The sequence below is a fragment of the Setaria viridis genome, chromosome 7 (genome assembly GCF_005286985.2).
Source record: "Setaria viridis chromosome 7, Setaria_viridis_v4.0, whole genome shotgun sequence".
NCBI classification, from domain to species: Eukaryota; Viridiplantae; Streptophyta; class Magnoliopsida; order Poales; family Poaceae; genus Setaria; species Setaria viridis.
In genome coordinates, this window is record NC_048269.2 from 27,013,545 (window position 1) to 27,037,374 (window position 23,830).

The 23,830-nt window shown below is 46.3% G+C and overlaps 2 protein-coding genes across 4 annotated transcripts; both read left to right on the forward strand.

The window, feature by feature from the left end:
- Positions 1-1,994: 1,994 nt before the first annotated feature.
- On the forward strand, positions 1,995-2,713 carry LOC117865177 (uncharacterized). Its single transcript, XM_034749316.2, has one exon. The coding sequence runs from the start codon at positions 2,092-2,094 to the stop codon at positions 2,473-2,475; it is 384 nt and encodes a 127-aa protein (XP_034605207.1). The 5' UTR covers positions 1,995-2,091; the 3' UTR covers positions 2,476-2,713.
- Positions 2,714-13,499: 10,786 nt separating this feature from the next.
- On the forward strand, positions 13,500-20,465 carry LOC117865047 (SPX domain-containing membrane protein OsI_17046). Of its 3 annotated transcripts, none has more exons than XM_034749123.2 (12): positions 13,500-13,743; positions 13,881-14,027; positions 16,200-16,274; positions 16,561-16,681; positions 16,874-17,185; positions 17,295-17,399; positions 17,517-17,971; positions 18,242-18,543; positions 18,706-18,908; positions 19,338-19,528; positions 19,765-19,898; positions 20,021-20,465. In XM_034749123.2, exons 3-12 carry the CDS (start codon positions 16,222-16,224, stop codon positions 20,257-20,259), a joined length of 2,115 nt encoding a protein of 704 aa, XP_034605014.1. In that variant the 5' UTR covers positions 13,500-13,743; positions 13,881-14,027; positions 16,200-16,221; the 3' UTR covers positions 20,260-20,465. The 3 variants fall into 3 exon arrangements, with proteins under 3 accessions (XP_034605014.1, XP_034605013.1, XP_034605015.1); XM_034749122.2 differs by having other exon boundaries at positions 13,501-13,743; positions 16,194-16,274; XM_034749124.2 differs by having other exon boundaries at positions 13,508-13,743; positions 16,194-16,274; positions 18,706-18,884.
- The last annotated feature ends 3,365 nt before the right edge of the window (positions 20,466-23,830 follow it).

The following is a 23,830-nucleotide window of genomic DNA, read 5'->3' on the forward strand; positions in this document are numbered from 1 at the left end:
TTTCAGAGCCTGAATTCATCTCTTCATGGAGAACTGAAAAAGGAGAATTTGAACTGCCTTTTACTTTCTCAGAAGAAGCAGAGCTGCAACTAGCAACTTGGACTGCACTTCACTTCTCAGACTGTCTTGCATTCATTTCTACCACGAAATCCGGGGTGCAGTTGTGTTGCCAGTTGCAACATTGCAGGTACCATGTACCGATGACCTACTTGACCCGCCGTTGCAAGTTTGGTAACTTTAACTTGCGTTAATTAAGAAAGAAGGTTGTGAGCTGAGTGACCATGATGTTCTCTCGGTCAGCCTGCAGAATATTTCTTCCACTTGGAGGTTGGAGCGCAAATTCTTGTGCTGATCGCTGGTCCAAGCAAGATGAAACAAAATTACGGTCGTTTTCCGTAGAGCTCTGTCAAGTCGGTGGCCCATCGTTGTCTCGCTGGCCGGACATTCTCGGTCAGTCAGTTGAAAGCCTGCGGTAGCTCATGTTCAGGAAAGAAGCAGAACGCGCAGTGATCAGTAAGGCGTGACGACCTTCGGCCAATCCAGAGTGTTTCACAGCTGATCATCCTTTTTGCATCTACTGAACTTTCATCTGCCGCAAATTCAACTCGTTGGCAAAAAAAAACATATAGGAAACAGCAGATTTCTCGTTGAGAATTAGGTCAGAGGCAGGCCGGATGCAGTCGTGAGCGTCCGAAACTCTGAATCCCTGAGACGAAGAGGTAACGATTTGTTCGAATTTAGGTTCAGAGTGAGCCCTGAGCAGTAGATGAAACTGACGGACGAGGATATCCTCGTCTCCAGGCCAGTTGACGTGCACGTCTACCCGTAACGTGTACGCTGTAAGTCACTTCAGCGCATCACTTCACCAGTTGACCTCACACGTTCCTCTCGACGAAACCTCGGCCGCAGTGCTCCCGACGCTGACCGGAGCGCAGGCCCCGCCGAAACGGACGCCGGGCGAGCGGACGACGGACACGGCCGTTCCCATCCGCCGCGATCCCTCTCCTCCTCCTTATCGCATCGCATCCTCTGTTTGGCTCCCCTGCCATGCCAATGCCAATGCTATGCCGTCTCGGAGGTTTCATGGGCCAACGGCGGGTTTTGTTCCGATCTCCCACCGCAGAATTGACGCACGGGTTGGACGCGGCCGAGACCGAGGGCAGGCCACGCCGAGGGTCGAAAACAACTGAAAGCTGACGCGGGGAAGAAGCGCTGAAAATTTTAGGTCAACAGTTGCCGTGGATGTTGAGACGCATCAGAGACGGGGGCTTGGCCGCACGAGCACGTTGGCGCGGTGCCGGGCTTGGCCCCATCACACGACGGCCGCCGGTTGTCTCGCCAATTCAGGCCATGATTTTGGGTTAGATTCTTGCTCAGCGCTTGTACATTTGTAATGTAAGGGCTACGCACGCACCGTGTTTCAACTGCCGCACGTGAGGGTGAGTGAGAAGGGATAGGACATACCGAATGGTACGTGTGGGTGTTTGGTTTGGCCCCTGCTCCAAATCTAGGTGGTACGTTGAACGGCCAGCAGACACCGCGGCGTCCACTTTTAATAATGAGCCAAACTTTGGTATGAAGCAAAGGGAAATTCTGTGGTAATCATGAGCATCCATCATGTTCCCTGTCATTTCAGTGGTGCCAATGTCCCAAGCCTGAAATCATATGCTCTGCAGAGTAGACCATCTTGCCGTGAACTGTGGCTGAGATCTAGAGCTATTCAGTCTAGCAGCCTGTAGTGATCTTATTCTGCTGCTACAGTATTAATTAACCCTTTGGATTAATCTCGTACTTGGAATGCACATGGCTAATCCATCTCTGCCACCGCAATCAGCACACCGTACCTCGCGCGGCCTAACCGTCATCAGTGAACGGACACTACATTCTCCGGTCGCAACCTCGCGTGGGCTCCCACGTTTAACAAACCGCCCGCCACCAAAAGTCCTGCCGAGCCAAACCGCGTCCGTGCCGCTCCGGCCGGGTCCGCTCGATAAGAGTCCCGTCCCTCCACCGCCAAGCAGCAAAGCAACTTCCACTCCAAAGTTCCAAACGCAACACAAACTCCCGGGGAACACGTTCGCGCCCGCGCGTATGGCCGCGGCGGATACGAACAGCAGCAGCCGGCGGCGGCGCGAGGCGCTGTGCGCGGCGGCCGTGTCGGCGGCGGACGCGGCGTCGTGGTGGTGCGCGGTGGCGCTGGTCGCGCTCGTGCTACTGGGCGCGCTGCGCGCGGAGACCACCGCGGGCGACGGCGGCGGCGCGTTGTACCACCGCCAGTTCAGGGGCCCGCGGCTGGGCGGCGCCGCGGCGCGGCCGTGCGAGGAGGTGTACGTGGTCGGGGACGGCGAGACGCTGCACAGCATCAGCGACAAGTGCGGCGACCCCTTCATCGTGGAGCGGAACCCGCATATACACGACCCCGACGACGTCTTCCCGGGGCTCGTCATCGCGCTCAGCCCCACCAAGAACGCCTAAGCTCTTGTGTGCTGCGCGGTTGTACGTGCGCACGGCGGGGCGGAGACGAACAGGAACTCGAAGGGTTCTGTTCTTTGGTTTCCTATTCTCGATTCTTTTCTTTAGTTTGCTCCGAACTGATTGATCCTTCTTTATCAAAAAAAAATGTTTGATCCTTGTGAGCGATCTTAACAACATCGCCGACCTCTTTTCTGGAGGGGAGGAAATGGTAAGCTGTGTATAAAGTATACTTGGATGAGCCGACTCTGTTTTCTATCTTATTTGTATTTTCTTCGTATTGTTCTTTGTTGTGCAGTTCAGGTATTGTCTTCGTGCACGAATTATTTTTTCTCCCGTGCTTACGAATTAACGCAACGAAGTCAATATGATACATTGTTAATTTCAAAGTTTGGAAAACAGTATGCATGTTTATCGTCAAGATGAAGAGAGGAAATGATGGAGACATGATTTAGTACGTTATTAATCCCTTTTAATTCTGGCTGGAGTACAAGTGCTTTTCGCGTGACCAAGAGGACCTTGTAGCTCTGTTAGGTTACTAACTCACAACAAGAGAGCCTAATCCCAAAGTAAGTGGCACTTGGAGTGCAGCAGCGCACGTTACACACGTACTCCGTTCAAAGATATATAACGTCACGTCTTAAATACATTAAATTAGTTAGGAATGTGTACCAAGTACTCATGCTCATATGCTAGTGCAATGTGCATTTCAATCATTTTTGTGCACCTCTGTAACGTCAATTTCAAATGGTTTTTGGTGCATTTTTTTTTCCTGCCACATTTTGAATTATTGCAGCCATAAACTCTTTCAATTTTTGTGCTCCTATATGGGGTCCGCCAACATAAGGCGGCTTGTGCCCCAATTATGTGTTCTCCTTTCTCAAAGGTGTATTGAAGAACCGGGCCATCCCCCACCCCCCACGCCTAAAAGTTGTTTAGTAGCGACCATAAAATTGGGGGTGGCTAAGGTCTAGGAAGAGATGGAGACCTCATGCAAACATAAATATGCAATCCTACTTTTACTTACACTTAATACTTACAAGTTTGGCACTAACCTCCTTAATATTTCAAAACAAGTCGCATCAATATAATGGGCCCATCAGTTTGGCCAGCCTCTCCCCCCCTCCCAACCCACCTTAACAGTTAACTCCCTAGCCTCCCGTTATTGCAGACTTCCGTTGGAGGCTACTGAGCTGAAGCAGGCTGCACAGACTTCCGTAATAGAAGGGTACTGCGGACACTATATACATGCTGTTAATTCGATGTCATTCTCATTCTATTGACAATTTGACACCGCATGATTGTACAGCACTCCACACACCAACATTAGAAGAAGCTCTTAATAGAAGGTGCATACTGAATTCAATCACGAGGAAATTATAATGTATGGAAAAATACATATGAGTTTAATATGTTCATGTAGAATCTAATAAACAAAAGGAGAGTTCCTTTACAGGATAATCTAAACACGACAGCATTTGTCATCTTTCATCTGCAATTTGGGAAAAAAATCATTGATGATAAAAAGCATGACAATCAGTAGGGATAGACATCAAGATATCAAGGCACCACAAATTCCAACCTCTGAAGCTTATCGTTTTTTGACACTGAAGGAACATGTCTGCCTGACTGATTCCAATTTAAATAGCAAGCAAAATACACTCAGCATCACCCATTTCAGGTTTTGCAGTCCGAGCAACATTAAGGCATCACAACTTCCAGCCTCTGAAGCTCTAAACTCCAAGTCTTACAGTGGCTCTCAAACAGCATACATATAGATATATTATACTACACATACCTGACCACAACTTAAACATAACCAACCTGATCACAATCTTGTCTTCCAAACACATTGATCACACATCACACAGTACCATACACATCAAACAGACCTTACTTGTAGTGAAGCATAAATGTCAGAATGGTCTCCTTTGTTGTACCTGCAGTGACTATTTAGTCTAGTTGCAAATCATATCAGAATGGAATTGCATGAGTGAATGCAATTGCATTTGCAGTGTTTGGAATCTCCGTTGGATAGATGCAGTCATAGACCTGACAGCACATAACTATAAAACAGGAACAGATATGCAAAGACAACCCTTTTATCTATTTATGTGTATAAACAATTATGATCCATATTCAAATATACCATGCTATAGAATAAAGATAGTCAAAATAGCAAACCAGTTATAGCATTCCTCCTTAAAGTATAGGATGATCAAAGATTGGTGTATATGAAAGATATTACTTTTAATTGCTAGAAGAAAGTAGTTTATTGGCATGTTCAGTATATGAATATGTGACTGTCAAAGAATAAGAACAACTAAACCACTTTTATTTTTCTGCCATACTACTGTTGGTGACACCATTGCAAACTACCTGCAGATCAATTCACCCATCTGGTGTTTGCAGGAAAATACTTAAAAAACCAAATCAACATATCCAGCTCTCTACATGACATCTAATTGAACTATGGGAGATGATAGTGTGATACTGTTATGTTTCAAATCCTCAACAGGTAGCATGACCACATTCAATCCACTTAAGTCTAGACAACACTTTTTAGTAGCTGTCCAAATTTTTGCATCTCCCGATTTTACTAATTAGATAATGTCCTATGTTGGAGTAATTCTAAAGATCCTGGATCACCCACAAAATCATCATTGTCAACCTCAAATATGGCGCGGCAACACAAACAACATTAACATCCACTGCCCATGGTCTATTACCAGGTAATTCACAGGCACCACTAAGATTTTCACGGCAATGTAGTTGAACGAAGTGCTCAAGATTCATACCGTTGGCCACGTCGTCAAAGGTTGTAGAGAGGTCTTCGTTGCAAGGGAACAACACCGCTGGAAGTGGATCCGACTCGACACCGGCAAGTGCTGCCATCGGGTGCTCCTCCACCTTGCAATTGACCTCGTAGGTCGCCTCCGTCGGCCAGGTCATGGTCTCCATCGCCGGCCATCTGCAAATGTCCATCGCCGCCAGGCCATTGGGGGATGCCGCCGCCAGCGGACAGCACACGCCTTGCCTCCTCCAACGAAACTGGCACACCCGGGTAAAATAAATCGCAGTAAACAAGTGGCGTGTGGGAAAGGAAGAGCGCGCGAGGTGCGATTGGGGAAGCTCTACCTCATGCAAATTTGCAAGAGAATGAGCTTCCGATGCGTGATGCCGTATTTTTTGGGTGAGGAATATAGATGTCCATGCAGTTCGTGGCCCGTTAGCCCAGCACGGAGTCCGTTTTTTTAGCCAAACGCAGCCTGGCCCATCACAAAATTCTTCGGACCCTTGCTAGCCTGGCCTGGTAGCTCATGCCGGGCGTGGGCTGCCACCCCGGCACGACAGGTAGCCTGGCCCAGCACGATTTTAGGATGCCAGCCCGTATTGGCCCGTTACCCTACACCCCATATAAAACTAAATCTAAACCCTAGCCAGTACTACCCCCTCCTACCTCCCCTACCACCACCTACCTGGCTGCCTCTCTCACCTTCTACGCTCCACTACCAGCCTCTCTCTTGGTCGGCTCGGAGGTCGGAGCCGAGCTCTTCCCCTCCACCGCCACCTCCTTCCCTTCATGGCTCAATCCTCCCCTTCCTCTCCGACCTCCGCCTCCCCTCTGACCTCTAGCCCTCCACCTCTCCTTCGGCCTCCGGCAGTCTCCTTCCCTCCCTACGGCCTCGTCGCCCCCTACCCCCGCCGCACGCCGCCATGCCCTTCTCCTCCGTGGCAGCATGGGGCCGGCCGCGGGGAGCGGTGGCAACAGAGTGGAGAGCCTCGGTGGTGGCGTGGGGAGCGGGAGCGGCGGTGTGGAGGTCCGACGGCGGCGCGGGTGTCCGGCTCCGGGGAGCGGCGGTGGCGGCGGCAAGGGGGCTAGCTGAGGGGAGCGGTGGCGGCGAGGGGCCCGACTGCGGGGAGCAGCGGCGGGGGGGGGGGGGTGCCGTGCCTCGCGGTGGCCCGAAGCCGACCATGCTTTACGGGATGGCTCGGCATGGAAAAGGCATTGCGGGCTTGTGCTTGGGCCGTCGGTGCAGCTCGTGGGCCGGCACGGCATGGCACAACATTGGCATCGTGCCGGGCTAGGCCCAGCATGAAAATTATCGTGCCTCGCCAGGCCCGTGTCGGACCAGGTCGGGCCGTCTGTTTGGACATCTATAGTGAGGAAGGGGGAGCTGTTGGAGCATCGGAATTTTCGTGTTCTCCCTAGAATTAGTTTTCAGGTTGGTTTAAGGGGCTTCTTGGAGTTGATCTCATAAACCTTGTTTATGCTATTGATTATTGGCGTCGTCTATAATGAAACTAGTTTTCAATGATGGACCAATCTAAGGCACTCAACTTAGGACTAGTTTTGCAGGGCTTCGGCTCCTCCAAAAATAGCTCCAGCTCTGGCTCCTCTAGTGAAGCGGCTTTCTGCGGTGAATGTGGAGCCGTTTTGAAAAACATTTAGCAGAACGGTTTCACCTATTTTTGATGGCTGCATGGAAGGGTCAAATGTCCAATATGCCCTAGCTACGTGAAATGAATTTTATGTTTTCTCTCAATTTATAATGCTATTTCATATGAAATCAAAACCACTAATCCATATAATTATGGGTTATTCAATGATCAATATTTTTCTTTTATTTGTTCATTTCCTTTCTACCTTATCCATTCCCATTAGTTACTTATCTTTTCACTCTACCTTATCCAATCCTCCGGCCCTCCTCCATCATCCACTTCCACTCCGGCCACGCCCCCGGGCGCCGCACACGGCTCTAGCCCCACCTTGCCGCCGCCCTACTCCGACTCAGCCGCCTTCTTTCTCCGCCTCCACCTCCACCCCACTCCTCCTTCCTCCACCTCGTTGCCCCACGAGCGGCGCGCGTCTTCGTCCCCACTACGTTGGTCTCATCGCCGGTGCCACCACAGCTCTAGCACTACTGCTAGCGCCTGGCTGCACTCTCCACTCCCCCCCACACTGACGTCGCGCCGCCTTTGCTGCTCTCTCCTGCCACCGTGCTGCGTCCACCGCTCCTCTTTTTTGGCCGGCCGCTGCTAATCTTCCACCGCAGCACTGCATGTGACGTTGCCTGCCTGGGACATTCCGGTACACAATAGCACAGGGACGGAGCGGAGCTGGAGGAGCCACTATTTTTGGTTCCCCCTCCCAGTTAAAAAGGGCTCTGGCTCCTTCATGGCTTTGTGTGAGGAGCCATTCCTGGAGTGCCCGTTTGTGTTTGGTAGGGTTTCGGCAGAAGCCGCTCCTGAAGCCTTGCCGAACACGCCCTTATATAAAAGCATGCTACTCATTGATAATAAACTACTTTGAAAAGATTGTAGCAATTAACTAAAACGTATTAAAGAGAGATCGATGATCATAGGACAACAATTTCTGCCAACATTTCTTGAAGGCACTAAGCTGCTAAATGAACCCTTGGCAGTTTAGAGTTTTTTTTTTGTGAACACTGCAAATTGAGATATTTGAAAGCAGGCCCAAAGGAGGAAGCCAATAAATGATGGAATCAGGGTCCATATAAATGCAAGGGCCCGAGGGCCTACATATGCAAGCTCGCTGCTGCACCAAAAACTAATCTACAGACTGGGCCTTTTGTCGCTCTTGCTTTTGGGCCAACTTATTTCATCTCTTTCTGGGCCCTTACATGGGCTCACGCTCATGGCTGGTTCATAGGCTGCCAGGCACCAGGCCCCCGGCACGAACGGCATTTTTTTAGACGCGCGCGAGGGGACACTCTTGTTCCAGCGAGCAGCAGCCGGGCACGCACGCGCTCCAAACTCCCAATTTCCATGGCCGTCCCGTGTACTCCCTCTGTTTTTATTCCAATTTTTTTTGTCAAACTATTTTATGTTTAATCAAAATTACAAAGAGGATCATAAAAGTTTATAGCACCGAATAAATATACTACGAAAATATATTTAATGAAGAAACAAATGTTACTTATTTGGTATCATGAGTGTCAGTATTTTATTGTATAAATTTGGTCAAACTTGAGATGGTTCGACTCTCCAAAAAGTTAGAATAACTTATAATTTGGAACGAAGGAGTACATGCAATCAGTAAAGAAAGAGACGGAACGTAGAGGATGGCTGGCTTCCGCGAACTACTCTATAAGCGAATGTATAGGTGGGATAGAACCGGAGAAGTGCGCGGCGCGAAGCTCTCCGCCTCACGAGTCCAATGAAAGGTACGAAGAATATCTAGATACGTAGTAAAAATTATATATTTAGAAAAGCTAAAATAAATAGTAATTTGGTACACCCGCGTGGTGTGTTTGCACATCTCCAATAATTCAGGTCGTACATCGGATTTCAATGTAGTCACTGTTGCAGACGATTTGGACAGTCTTGTTTGGGGGCACGTGAAATCGTGAATGTGTGCGCGTAACATGCGGTACCCCTGGGAGCTTGATCTGAAATTTTCTTGTCGTTTTTCAGGTTCAAGTGTGATGGCGATGATACTTTGCATTGAAATCTCTATCGCAATGTGGCACCGGTCGTCTCTGATATATGAATCTCTGGCACCATATCAATAATGCTGGATGCTGACAAGGTTATTAGGTGGTCTCGTCGCTGATTGCACTTATATAAATGAATCTCAACGTTTGATTCCTTCGGCGACTAGTATAAGAAAAATCACAGTGATGCATTGCAATATGTAAGTGCGTACAGATGAATGACAAGGGGGAGAGCGTTGGACAGTATCACATCAATACGTTTTCTGAAGATCATCGTTTCCATTCACAGTTTTTTCTTCTTTTCTTTCTGTCGAACTCAAGACTGATAGCAGCTGCCAGCCAGATGCATCGGCCCATCATGTATCTGTGAACCAAGTGTTTCTTGTCTCTCTTCCTGTGAACCATGGTTACTTACCTGACTGCTCTACGATGCTAGATAGGCTCGGCCGCTGCGAATTAGCCAAAAAGAAAACGCAAAGAAGAACTGTAGAAGATTTGGCTCTTACCTTAGCCAGGTCAGCGAGGCCCAGACCAGTAGACGACGACTAGCAGCGAGTAGTCCGTTGCAAGGCTGTGGACCAGTGGACCACTAGCCTGGGATTCCATATTTTGACGGGACTGAGACGGCCCGGGCCGGGCCGGGGCAGCAGCGGCGCGCACTGTTACCCATCGTGTCAACATTTTCCGGCATCGTTACGACATGCATGTGCAGTACAGCGTGCACTATATTGTACGGTCTAGGAGCGGGTCCGGGAAATAAAGTGAAACCAAGATCCAGGACCATATATGCATCGAAAGAACTCAGCCGATCAGTGGCTACCAACTTTTCTTTCGCGAATATGTCTGGGCAGTGGGCACGTTTTGTCATCAAGAGGAGGAGTATCGATGAAGAAAACTATCGCTTCCGAACCTTCGTATCCAAAATTCTCGAGCAACAGGATGTTGAAATGATCAACGGAAAGAGTCTTTGTTGCTGCCGTCGTCAATAATAAAGAAAACAAAACGAAGGCGGAAACGCAAGTGCTCTCAACGTTATTCCGCTTGGGCCTTCTGTGGCAAATCGCCATCACACTCAATGCTATCTTGCTGGCACACACGCGCGCAGAAATAGAGTTGCCGCTAAAAGCAAAGTCTGAAGCAAACTCATCTCCTCCAACAATCAGTAGGTTTGCTCAGATAAACCTCCTCGGAATTGAGAGGCGAGAAGACTCCTGACGCCAAGACACTGCAAATGCCAGCCAGGATGCGAAGAAAGGAAGAAGCCGGGCAGGCAATCCATCACCATCAGGACGAGTTAGTCCGGGTCGAATCTCTCCCACGTCCGCACCGCACACGTACTCCGCGCGAGCGAGCGAGCGAGCACGACGCCACCGCAGCGCGCGAGCGCCGGGCGTCTCCGCCACAATTCGCAGCAGTCTCTTCTCTCTTGTCTGGCGCCAAGCATCAATATACGTCTCTATACGACACTGCCCATTGCGGTCAAGCTTCCGTCCGGCCACTGCCGTGACGCGCATCTGTGCCCATACCGCGTCGCCATCCGTATGCTGCGTGAGTAATATGTTTCCTTTCCGCACGTGACGGACGTGCCTGTGCCTCCTGCCCGCCCACGGGCATGTACAACCCACAGACAGTTCCCGTCCGCATGATGATGTCACACTACATAAAGACAGCTAAATAGACAGCGTGTACGACTCATTGTCTGTTAAATGTTTAATACCCGCATGTAGCCACGATCAATCATAAATAAGACTTGTGTATACTATTGTATTGCTGGTTGAAAAAAAGAAAGATAAAGAAAGATTATCATGGTTACACTATCTTTGGGAAACGTAAATATAAATGATATTCGAATATATTTATATTAATGTAATAGAACAAAATTTTCATAAATCAAATAAAACATAATATGACTAAATAAGGAAAGCTTCGCTGTTGTTCACACACAAAATAAAAAGATTCACATGTTCATACTAGAGGTAGTAGCTTGACAGAGTCCAAGTGAAAACTTTACAGTAGAATTAGGATCTTCCAAGTGAAAACTTCACAGTAGAATTAGGATCTTACTTTTGGGCAAGAAGGAAACTAAATCAGTTTTCGCATCCAAAACATTGAACAACTTGTACGTTCTGCACGCTGCAGAGTGCAGTGTGCAGAACATACAAGTTGTTCTCAGCAAGCCGATGGATCTCCATAGCCACCTTTCGTTGAGCACCTCGTTTACATCATAAACGTTGACTAAGCAGAGGGGTGGGAGGCTCTGTCACCGCGGTCCTCGCGACAGGTCGGGATCACCGGGAGGAGGTTTCTGTGACGGCGTTTCTTGCACTTGCAGGGCGGGGGTGCCGGCGTGTGAGTGGGGGCTCTGTGACGTCGATTTCTCTATTGACGACGGCGTCATGCGAGGGAGGCGGCGACATCGTCAACCACGTCATGGAGGAGGCCGCCGTTGCCGTGACTGGCGCCGGTGGTGATGGGTGATGGCGTTGCGCCGTTGCCGTGACTGGCGCCAGTGGTGATGGGTGATGCTGTTGCGCCCAAGCCGCAAACAACGGGGCGGTCCGTCATTGCTGCTCCAGCTGCCGAGCTGCTTCCGCAACGGGCCGCCATTGCCGCCTCCGTTGCCGCTGACCAGGTGGAGAGATAGTATGGATTTTTGGCGCGCAGCAACCATCTTGCTCGCATCGAAATCTGGATCCGAGCGCACCCGCAGCAGGATCCGCGTCGTTGCCTCGAGAGGACGACCCTGTACAGCGGTCCTCTAGTTGGCGATTTGGTCTTCGACCATGAGCCCTTGCCGTCGCCTCACGAGACGACGATGGCACCGTCTCCTCGCCATACGAGGGTGTTTTATGCAAAAACTACCGGACACAGATGGCACTCAGCGACGCGTTGTACGTCCCCTAAGTCATCGTTTACTTGACATCGGGGTACTTCCACCAACGAAATGCTCAGCTCGAAAGACGTCGAAAACCACGGATCAGTTACGCACTGCATATAACTCCCCCCATTCCAAGGTATAAATCGTTTTGAAGTTTTTAGTTATGCATAGACATAGTATATATCTAGGTGCGTAATAAAATCTATATTTTTTTTAAAAAATAAAACAACTTATTAATTAGAACCGAGAGGGAGTACAGGTTAGGAAAAAAACAAAGCCGGGAAGTGAACGTGGTTGTGGTCCATGCACGTACGGTTTGCCTAGTTGAGGAACAATATCCAATCAGCAAATGCAATATCGTGTACCTTGGGGTCGTAGCCTTGTAGGTATCACTTTTGCATGGCGGATTACACGGAAGGTATGGGATCGAGCTAGCAGATAAGGGTGTACGTCGACCCATGTTTCTCGTACCTCAAGGATGTTCGTTTGGCTGGTTGCCGTGTTATTTTGCCGATTATTATCGATATGTGAGTATGATGCATTCAGATGCTGTATTCTGAAGTGAGTGAATTGTTCATCTTTTCTCCATTGCCTTAACTTCTTTGTTAAGCTTATTGATGTAGCATACACTCCAATATGGAGTTTAAATCCTAGGAAGCTCCTGAGGAAGCCTGAATGTGAAGGGGTTGAAGTATAATTGAATTGTCCATATTCTCTAACGGGTAGACACAAGTTCTTTATTCCTAAGAAAAAGGACCCATGACATGATAAATTTTTTTTAAAAAAATCCACTTTACTCTCCTTCTTTAGCTGAAGTCTGCATAACCAATAAGGTTCAAACCTGTATTAACCATCAACATTTCCAAAATCGGTACACTTTACACTTTTTTCCATATCAAAAGTGTTTGCTGACTTGGTGGTGGTTTCGCTTGACCACATCAGAGGAGGGTCACGACATGTTCAGGGTGTCAAGGAAAATCCACTGAGGTGTCCAGGGTCACGATGTATCCAAGGTGTGAAAGGAGAGATGAGGCAGAGAGAGAAGGTACGGCTTCCCATGGTAGCAATACATATCGAGTTAGCAGGGACTCAGTGAAACGTGATGGACGTGTGGGTCCAACCCATGGCATGGTGTGTGCGAGAGATACACGGGGAGGTTCGAGGGAGTTAGTTGGAGCTCACGAAGATGGTAGTGAGCTGAGAGAGTCACATAGGAAGAAGCACCAGTGACTATAACGGTAACCGTGATGGCGTGTCTGTGAACTTAGCATGTCGTGTTGGATAAAGCCAACACCACATCATCAAAGGCGTTAATGTTTTAGAAAAATCGCTTTTGTTTAATAGAAGGTTTTAAAGTTTAGGGGTTATTGGACAACGTCCATAATGGCATGTTTGTGAACTTAGCATGTCATGTTGGACAAAGCTAACACCACATCATCAAAAACGTTAATGTCTTACAAAAATCGCTTTTGTTTAATAGAAGGTTTTAAAGTTTAGGGGGTTATGGGACAATGCATTTGAGGGGAGCTTTTTTTTTTTCAAAATCACAAAAAGGACAAAAGCGCGAGGAGGCTAGTGAGGGCGAAAACGGGTAAAAGTGTAAAACCCTGGCCACTACTGACGGACCGACGCAGCCACGCAGGCATCCAAGCCGCGCCCAACACATTTCTTCCGCAGCCGCAAGCTCCGCCGCAGTTTTCAGAGCAAATTAACCACTTGTCTCTTCTTCTTCCCCCTCGCCTCCGCGGTCTGCGGCGCTATAAATACGACCCTCCCGGCGGGCCTCCCGCCCGCCTCCTGTCTCGCCCAGCAAGCTGCGCGACAGCAGCTGCGTGCGCCATTGCACGCCTCCGGCCGCTCGCTGCTGGCCTGCTGCTGCTGCGCCGCCGCCGCCGTACATCTGCCCTCCTCGCCGCACTGCCTGAGTGCCTGTGTGTGAGTGACCTCTGCTCTCTGGCCCTCCGCACGTGCCACCTGCCCGCTCACGCACAGGGCGTGGTTGCACACACGCATGCGTTCCCTTCCCAGCTTCTTCCTTCGTCCTTCCTAAATTCTGAATCTCTGTGCTACAGAAGGAGAAGGTCCTTGGTTGCAGGTTTGGCGCCTCCGTACAGGCGTTGTGTTTGTGTTTGCTGATGTTCATCTAATTGTATCCCCGGAGAGGAAGAGAGTCACTGTCCAAGGCAAATAAAGGGAGAGATTAAAGGCCATTAATCACGGTGAGTTGCTTAATCCAATTCCTTCTCTGTCTCTGGTTTCCCTGTGTGATTGCTGTTCATGGCCGCTCTGCGCTTCTGCGTTATACACTTATACTGCATCTTTTTACTGCCCTGTCTCTTGCTCGTCCCATGTGACTGTGAGATTTTACAGAGAGACGCTAGACGAGAGCGTCTGAGCCTGTGAACCAGAGCTCCGGATGGTAGATTCTGGTTGTCTATGCATGCAAATTTCATGATTTGGGACGTTGCTTCTTGAAAACTACTCCGTAAGAAGCAAAGATTAACTATCCTTTTGTCCCTAGTTCGTTCTAAACGACAAGCTGTTCAAGTTCTCTAGCCTGCTAGCGCTTCCGTGTCCTAGACGGGCTTCTCTGGCAAAGGCCAAAAGGGACGGCCATGATTTTGTTGCCACGTCAGATGCTGGCTCCGTCTCATTTGCCACCAGCTGGATTATCAGCTTGGAGCTTATTCGCATATTGCATACACCTGGTGATCAGTCAATTATCACTGATGTTGATCCGTCTGCATATTTTCACTTTACCAGAACCGACAATATTATCTCAGGTTGAGTTGCCTCCACTCTTGCATAGTTCCTTGACTAGGTTCAGTATGGCCACCCGTTCTCCCCCTCCAAGTCTCGTTCATGTTTCGCTCTCCCTGCACCCAGGGGACCAGGCCCACGACACATCGATTCCGAGCTCTCGATGTCACGTGGTCTAACTCATCTTCGATCAAAATGGACATCAGACATTAATACCATCGGCCCCTTCACTGGAGCAATATGCATGGATCCAGTTTCAGCTCAAGTGATGCTGCTAACCATGGGGGGAAGGCATCGTTTCAGAGTTCTCCATTTCCGCTGATAGCTTCGAGCTGCTAATATTGCTGATTTTTGGACCTGTTCGCTTCAGCTTATAAGTTGGCTGAAAAGCTGAAACGGCTAATTTGTTGTGAGAGGAAAATACTGTTTGGTGGCTGATAAGCTGACTGAATAAGCTGAAGCGAAAGTTGTTGATGATCCGGAGAAATCAAACTCACACTGACCTGACTAGTTGTTCGCAATTTTTCTCATCACAAAGTCCGCCGTGGATTCTTCCGCGCTTGTGGGTCCAGCCGTCCGATCTGGACAACGGACCAGCGCTTCCAGTTCCACCGTTCGTCGTTCCCCTCCCTCCCAAGTCCGAGCTCCGAACCGGGGCATGGGCCTCTGGGCCTACCCTCGCACGCGTCTCCATCCCCCATGCGTCAGTGGGTGAGAAGTGAGAACGGCGCACCTCCCTCGCAAGCGCCGCCGTGCCTTCGTTCGGCAGTGGCCCGATGGCCGTCTCTCGGCTCCGCATCGGCGTGCTCCGTAGGTGGTACTCCTCTGCTCGTCTGCTGGCTGCAGATGTCTCCAGTTGCTCCCCACATGTGGGGGACTGGGGTGGCCATGGCCCGCTGAGGTCGCAGACCTCGCGCACCCATTGGTCTATGTTGAAAGGTAGAACCCCAACTGGATGGTACGAGACGTCGACTGCTGGGCTAAACTTTCGAGTGTTTTAATCTGAAAAGCTTCTTAACCTTCGACTGAAAAGTCGAAACTTCGTGCTGAATTCGTTGAGTTGGACGCGTGCAACTGTAAACTGATCCCACAAATATTGCAGGCCTTCTATTGACTGACTTGAAATCATTTGGCGGCATTTGATCTGCAACGGTGACTGTATTATTTTAGTTCTCCTTGCAATCTATCGTCACAAGATGCTCACTGATGATGGCTTAGGCTCTTGTGTACGGCATTAGTGAATAGAAAACGCTTGGCATGGATGGTGTGCGTTCAGCAACCATTATTTGGGTTTTTGTTTTGACTAAGCAGGCTGAACTGTGCGAGCACAGAGCGAATACTTGGCTAAACCTTAGTCTTACATCGTTTTCTTTCCTATCGTTGTACACTTGTACTGCAAGGCAACCATCAGCTCGATAGGACCATATTAGCAGGCTTACTGATCGATAATTACAAAAAGGTAGCTTTCATCAAGTCTGCTTATGTAATACAAATAGTATAATGTTGTTTCCCTTTTCTTTTCCTCGAAGGAGTGAAAAGGACCTACGCTAAAATAGCATTACATTGTAAGTCATACAGCAGTACATTTTTTTTTCTGTGCATGCCATCTAATTCTTTACTTTCAGTTTCAGAATCAGCTATTGAAGCGGCAAGATGGTTAATTTTGGAAAGAGGTTGATGGTAGATCAAGTAGAAGAATGGAAAGGGTATGACTTTTCTTTTTATTTTTTCAGGCAAAGGTTTTTTTTTCATTTATGCCCCACACTAGGACATACTGATACACCAAACTAGTTATCGCCTTATAAGCTATGGCTGTCCCTACTATTGTCTTCTGGTTTAGTTAAATGAAACAAAATCTAGCAGTTATCCAATTGCAAGGATGCTCTACTAATGATAAGTCCTAAGTCGATACCCACTAATGCAAGCTAGTTTCTCTTCTGTGTGTAACAATTGAGCAGAAATCTTATCAGCTTTTGTTCTTTCTACTGTTAGATACTACATCAATTACAAATTGATGAAGAAAATGTTAAAGCAATATGTTGAACAGACCCAAAATGGTGGGAAAGATCGTGAGCAAGTTCTTAAAGAGTTTTCAAGGATTCTTGATGACCAGGTATACAAAGAAAGCTTTCTCTTCAAATAACCACAAACAGAAGGTTTTGAGCATCATGTTCATTTTGTCAGTAGTCACTTGCAGTCAGCTCATGACTGGAACAGTGTCATACGACAAACGTAAGGGTCTTAGAGAAATGGCATAACTTGTTTTGGTTGTGGGCTAAAATGCTCGTTTGTTGCTTTGTTCCAGATTGAAAGGATCGTGCTTTTTCTGCTACAACAACAGGGCCGTCTTGCCAGTAGGATTGAGGAATTGGGAGAACAACGAACTGCAATTCTGGAACAGTATGATATATCACAAGTTTCTCAGCTACGTGATGCATACAGAGAAGTTGGGTTTGATCTTATAAAGCTTCTCCGCTTTGTCGATATAAATGCTACTGGTGTACGGAAGATACTAAAGAAATTTGATAAGCGCTTTGGCTACAAGTTTACAGATTATTATGTCACCACTCGCGCAAACCATCCTTATTCTCAGCTTCAGCAAGTCTTTAAGCAAGTGGTAATTTCCTTGTCTTATGCATTTTTAGGGCCCTTGCTTTTTTCCCCCTTTCTTCATGTGGCAGGTAATTTAGCACAGCCTTTTGTTTATCATGCACTCCACAACGCAGGGAATCGTAGCTGTTGTAGGTGCATTATCACGCAACCTTGAATATCTGCAACATCATGAAGGAAGTTTTGTATCAATCTATGATCATCCGGCAGTTACCTTGAAGGTACCATATCTCCACTATTTCATTCTCAGTTCAAAACTCTTTCTGATAAGTTTCTAAAATGAGAGGTGCCCTCTCTGACCTCTGAACTGCATGGCATTTCTTTCTTATGATATTCAGGACCCTATTATAGACCAAGTAAACCATGCAGTACAGAAACTTACACATGCCACGAATTTTATGCAATTCTTGGGACAACATGCACTTATTGTCCAGGAAGATGCACAAAGTGGCTCGGAGGATCTTGTTGATGACCAAAACTACCATTTCATGTCTCTGATGCTTAATTTAGTGAACACATTCCTTTATATGGTGAACACATATATCATTGTGCCAACTGCTGATGACTATGCAGTAAGCCTTGGGGCAGCTGCAACTGTCTGTGGTATAATTATTGGATCAATGGCAGTCGCTCAAGTGTTCTCCTCAGTCTACTTCAGCGCCTGGTCAAATAGGTCCTATTTCAGACCTCTTGTATTCAGTAGTATTATGCTGTTTTTCGGGAACCTGCTATATGCATTGGCATATGATCTGAATTCACTGATAGTTCTCCTGATTGGACGACTACTTTGCGGGTATGAAATTTTCTTGACTCACTCCTACATGTCACTTCATTTATGTTTCACCTTTGTAAGCTAGCATTGATCTGGGTCAGAAGTACTAGCATGGTAGGTGCAGGTTGAGGGACCTTGAGCTAAGGGCATATTCTAGAGTAGTATATTAGTACATACAAATTAAAATGGAACCTTTCTAGCCTACAAAGTGATAAAGGGTTTGAAATGTGGTCATTTCTTGATGTCTTTTAAGGTGCCTCTGTGATTGAATTGGCGAAATGGAATGTGCAGGTTAGGTTCTGCAAGAGCAGTGAATCGTCGCTATATCAGTGACTGTGTGCCTCTCAAGATGAGGCTACAAGCCTCTGCCGGATTCGTTAGTGCTAGTGCTCTTGGCATGGCATGTGGCCCTGCTCTTGCTGGTTTTCTCCAGATTAAATTCAAGATATACTCGCTCAATTTTAATCAGAGCACATTACCTGGATGGGTCATGTGCATTGCTTGGCTTATTTACTTGCTGTGGTTGTGGCTTACATTCAAGGAGCCGGAACATTTTAGCAAAAGTGTGGTCAATAAACAGTCGTCAGAATCTGGTAAACTCTCAACCCACTGAAACAGTGACTTGTTTTGTTTGATTTGAGGAATTATACCCGAATCTAACCTCGTTGTACTATTAGGATGTGTAAGCTGCCTCTGGCAGTGTTTTTACCATTACCCGCAACTAGTCTGATTTGATGTTTATCTCTCTAAAATAGGTCACCAAGGAAACACTAACTTGGAGGAAGGTTTAGCTCAACCTTTGCTTATAGGTAGAGAACGAAACCAGGATGAGAACTCAGAGGACAATGACGATAGTGAAGTAGCCTCGGAAAACTCTCATGAACCAGCAACATCAATTGCTTCAGCATACAGATTGCTGACTCCATCCGTGAAGGTTTCCTTCCCCCTGCCCTCCCAAGTATAGACTTTTATTTTGTACTGTTGTTCGTTCCAATATTCGAAATAAATAAGAGAACAGTCTAAATAGGGTTCTTCTTTTATTAAGAAAGTTAGGTAAATTATTTGTGTAATATAAGAAAATGTTATCTTAGTGTTAATGATAATGGTAATCGGTAAATGCATTCCAGTTATTAGAATGTAAATCTGCATGACACACTGGAATATGTAAATGTGCTACTATTTTGCCTCAAAACAACTGTACTGCTATAGTGCTATTGACATGCCATTTTGAATGAACTGAGCCCAGATGAAAAGCTTGCATAAGTGTGTATCCTTTTCTTTGGAAAATTGCATGCTCAACTGCTTTTGTCATCTTTCAATCTTTGTTGGAGCTACCTTCTTCTGTACTTGCCTTTTTCATATCTTTACAAGAGTGGTTATTTGTCAGGCCCAGCTGTTGATATACTTCATGCTCAAGTATGCTATGGAAATTTTACTCTCTGAGTCAAGCGTTGTCACTACGTACTATTTTAGCTGGTCTACAAGTGCTGTTGCTATCTTTCTAGCAATTCTTGGATTAACAGTTCTTCCAGTAAATGCCATTGTTGGAAGCTATATTACAAATTTGTTTGAGGACAGGTAAGCTTTGTGTTCTAAAGAAAACATACTACAGTAAAGTCTTATCTTCTTTAGACATTGTTTTTCCTCTCTTAATTGAAACATGCTCTGCAGTACATTGCGAATTGTTTTGTTTTGATTTTGGACTTAAAATTTAGTTCGTCACACTCTTTGCATATGGTCGAGGCATCATATTCGAAATCATTTCATCGCAATGCATGATGAAAAGTTGCTGATGTGGTCCTTCTAATTTGCAGGCAAATTTTGTTGGCATCTGAAGTCATGGTTCTCATTGGTATAATCACGAGCTTTCGTTTCACACCTCACTACTCCATTCCACAATATGTCATTTCAGCTCTCATTACATTTGTATTTGCTGAGGTGCTTGAAGGTATGCATGCTTGTATATGTTCAGTGCAACCATCTCAAATCATTACGTACAGAAAAACCTAATAAATCAATCATATTCTACTGATTTATCCGCCACGCAACTACTGATATCGAGCGATGCAGGAGTGAATCTGTCCTTGCTCTCGCGAGTAATGTCGTCGAGGCTTTCCCGAGGGACCTACAATGGCGGACTCCTCTCGACAGAGGCTGGGACGTTGGCCCGTGTAATCGCAGATGCCACAATTACCGCAGCAGGTTATCTAGGCACGGACCTCCTCCTCAACGTCACGCTTCTGCCACCTCTTGTGATCTGCATAGCCTCGATCGCTGCAACACTCTACACATACAACACGCTCTACTGAAGAGGCAATGTTTGTTCTCTTGTAGCTATATATGCAGCAATGATCCTGGTTAAAACGATTCCTGCGCACATTGGATTTGCATATTTTGTTCAAGCATGGTTTGTAATCGTTCAATTAAGTGTATTTGTAATGTTTCTTGTATTCAATGCATTATGTAAAGATTCATCCTGTAAAGCTTTATGAGCTGGTGTTGCTTTCCTCTGAAACTCGTGGATCTCGCTCCTCGTTTCCCCTTGGGGTCAGCCAAATCGGAACCACATCATGAGCACCTGGGTCCCAATCTGCAATGACCGAAGCGAGTCATCATTTTCTGGGCCTAGGCAGTAAACTGGGTCGAGATGATTTAAGCTGCAGCGGTTGAGCTTTTCTTAAAAGCTGCTGTGCTGGCTTTTTTCTGAAAAGCTAACACTAGCTTTTAAAAGGTTGTTTAGCTTTTTTAGCTAAAAAACTACAAACAGCTTATAAACTAAGCTTTTCAGCTTTTCATATAAACTCAGCTAAAAGCTTTCCAAATTTTTAAAAAGAAAATTCCAGTATTTAAAAACTACATGAAAAAATCGCTGTTTATTCACACCACGTCAAACAAACAGCACCTCCGCCTCCCGCCCACGAGACGCTCCCGTTCACCTCCGCCGGCTCGAATCCCACCGCTCGTTGTCGATCTGACGGCTCCCGTGACCTCCGGGGTGGACGGTAAGTCGGTAAATGAAATACCGTCCACCCGCCGGCTGTCGAGCGGCGCTGGGAGATGGGAGTATGGGACTCGGTCGTCCCGTTCCGCCGCGCGCAAATCAAGGTCCCTCGAGCAGTGCGCCTCGAGCGGCTCCGGTTGGCAATTGCCTCGCCACCCTCTGCACACGGACTGATCCATCCGCGCGCTGCAACCGATACGCGCCGTTGTTGGGGTGGGCGCGCCGGCGCCGCGCGCGGCACGGCCATGCCCCTTCGGCCCTTCGTTCCGGGAGTGTAGCGCCGCGTCGCCGTGCCTGCGGCACCCGGTCGTCCGCTCTGATCCAATCCCGCGCGAAGCTGGTAGGTGAGGCACTGTGACAAACAGCCAAATTAAAACTTAATAATGACCATCATTTGAACACATGCAGCTCATTAACTTAATGATTTAATTTAACAGTCTGTATTCCCTAGTATGATGATCGAAACAAACACCAATAATCTCACGCGAAGGTAAACGCAGATGGCACAAACATGATAGCTTTTACACAGATATAAGTGATACAACATAAGAATGATACAAAAGTTTATAAAAATGGTTCAAATATAGGAATAATACATAGATTTAAAAGGTACAACGGAGATCCAGTTTAAACACAAATTCGATCGACTAACTCTAAAGCGGTAACGACGACGAGAAGAAGATATCACATCAAGCTCACCGATATGACATCAAAGAGAAGCGGCGCCTCCTAAAATAGGGTCACAATAACAACCCTAAGTATACTAATACTCAGCAAAACTTACCCGACTATGGTATATATATAGCTGATTCCTAGCAAGGCTTTTGGCTCTGGGATTTGTTTTGCCAAAAAATCGATTAACAGTGGATCTTATTTTCAATATTTTAGCTCAGGTTTAATATGATGGATCTTATTTTCAATATTTTAGCTCAGGTTTAATATGTAGCAAGTACCAACTAGATTTGCATCACTTACTAGAGTGAGCATGGTATCCAATATTAATCATCAAAGAATATCATAAATATATCTCATATCATCACCATTCCATTCTCATTCCACATCTTTACTACGATTTGACTAAGGGGGTGTTTGGGAGACAGGAGCTAAACTTTAGCCCCTATCACATCGGATGTTTGGACACTAATTATGAGTATTAAATATAGGCTAATTACAAAACTAATTGCACAACCCATAGGCTAAATCGCGAGACGAATCTATTAAGTATAATTAGTCCATGATTTGACAATGTGGTGCTATAGTAATCATTTGCTAATGATGGATTAATTAGGCTTAATAGATTCATCTCGCGATTTAGCCTAGGGGTTCTGCTATTAGTTTTGTAATTAGCTCATGTTTAATCCTCCTAATTAGCATCCGAACATCCGATGTGACAGGGTTAAAGTTTAGCCCCTCCCTCCCAAACAAGGCCTAAAAGATCGAGGTTCTCTTATCCGAGAGTGGCAGCGAATCGATTCAATTTAATCCTCGCAAGAAAAACCTAATCACACGACACATGCACTCCCCGTTGAGCCGCATGTGGCAACCGTTCTCTTGGAGAACGCTAAATACTTGAACTGCTCCACGACCCTCAAGTACTAGTCCCCATCGATACCCTGACGGGTCAGACATGAGTTACTGACTAGCACCCGAATAGGAAGACGGTATCAACCTCAAACTACCAGCGCGCACTTACCTATTTCAACTACCTCCTACTCCCCGCATATGATTAGTACTGTTCAAACTTAATTAGCACAGCCAACAACGATTTGGACCTTAACCGACACAAGCGGAGGCTTACTTTTCAATCCATGTCATATCCTTAACCAAACTCATCTCCGCCTGGTTTCCATTTTTCTTTCCTTGGTGATTCATTCTCAAGTAACTTTGCCAAAAGTATGTCCTATATCTCGTGAGTAACAAGAAATCACTTGACTTCTACCGGATCCTAATTAAGCATGGCAGTGCTAACGACTTACTAAGTATATCCAGGGAACCTATGGACCATGCATCTATGGTTTCAGTCAACTCTAAAAAACGTAAATGCACAATACTTAAATAAAAACATTGCATAGTTGGAAAATAAAGGTTATGCTCCGGGACTTGCCTTCCTAGCGGTAGAGTTAGTGTCAACTAGACCTTGGCCCTTCCGACCTTAGGTCAGATCTTCGGGCTGCTGTTGTTGATCCTTTCTCCTTGTTCACCCACAATCTGGTACACCACATCCTCAACTACGGAATCTACATGTATGCCATGATGCAATGCAAGCGAGTGAATAAATCGTAAACATGACAACACAACTTCAAGTTTTATGCAGCAACTCAATCATACAACAAGTTAACTTTGCAGAAACTCAATCATACAGCATGTAAAGATCAAAAGAAGCATAAAAGTATAGCCTTATCTACACAAAGAAACATGGTTAGTGTTAAAAGAATTAACTAGAATTTTCACGTGAGACATACAATTATCAAATTAAGCCAATAACATTTCAGTATTTTGGTTGCTATGTGTTTAGGTAAAATTAATTTTCAAAACCACCCAAAAATGGTTACTCTTAGAATTTCCAACACTTATGAATTTTGATTCAAACATACACTTAAATTAGGATTTTGAGCTTGTTTCAACAGTCAAACATTTTCAAGGTTCAAAATTGATTCATGTAACATTTCAAACTATATTGAGCATAAAATTTCATATTTTCAAATGTATACTTTTTATTAGTATTTAATTGCTAAAAGCTTAAACCCTCCATAAATTGCACTTTAAAAGAACTAACATTACATGTGTAGAAATGTTATAAAAAATTAATAAATACAGTTATGCATGCATGATTAGTGTTACTAACATGTTAAATGCTTAATGAGTGTTAATCAGGGGTT

What these genes read in the sequence shown, in the direction of transcription:
- LOC117865177 (XM_034749316.2), top strand. Translation starts at nt 2,092, where the DNA reads ATGGCCGCGGCGGATACGAACAGCAGCAGCCGGCGGCGGCGCGAGGCG.
- LOC117865047 (XM_034749123.2), top strand. Translation starts at nt 16,222, where the DNA reads ATGGTTAATTTTGGAAAGAGGTTGATGGTAGATCAAGTAGAAGAATGG. An exon ending in CAAGGATTCTTGATGACCAG is followed by an intron (nt 16,682 to 16,873) that starts GTATACAAAGAA and finishes GCTTTGTTCCAG; the next exon opens with ATTGAAAGGATCGTGCTTTT. An exon ending in AGCAAGTCTTTAAGCAAGTG is followed by an intron (nt 17,186 to 17,294) that starts GTAATTTCCTTG and finishes TCCACAACGCAG; the next exon opens with GGAATCGTAGCTGTTGTAGG.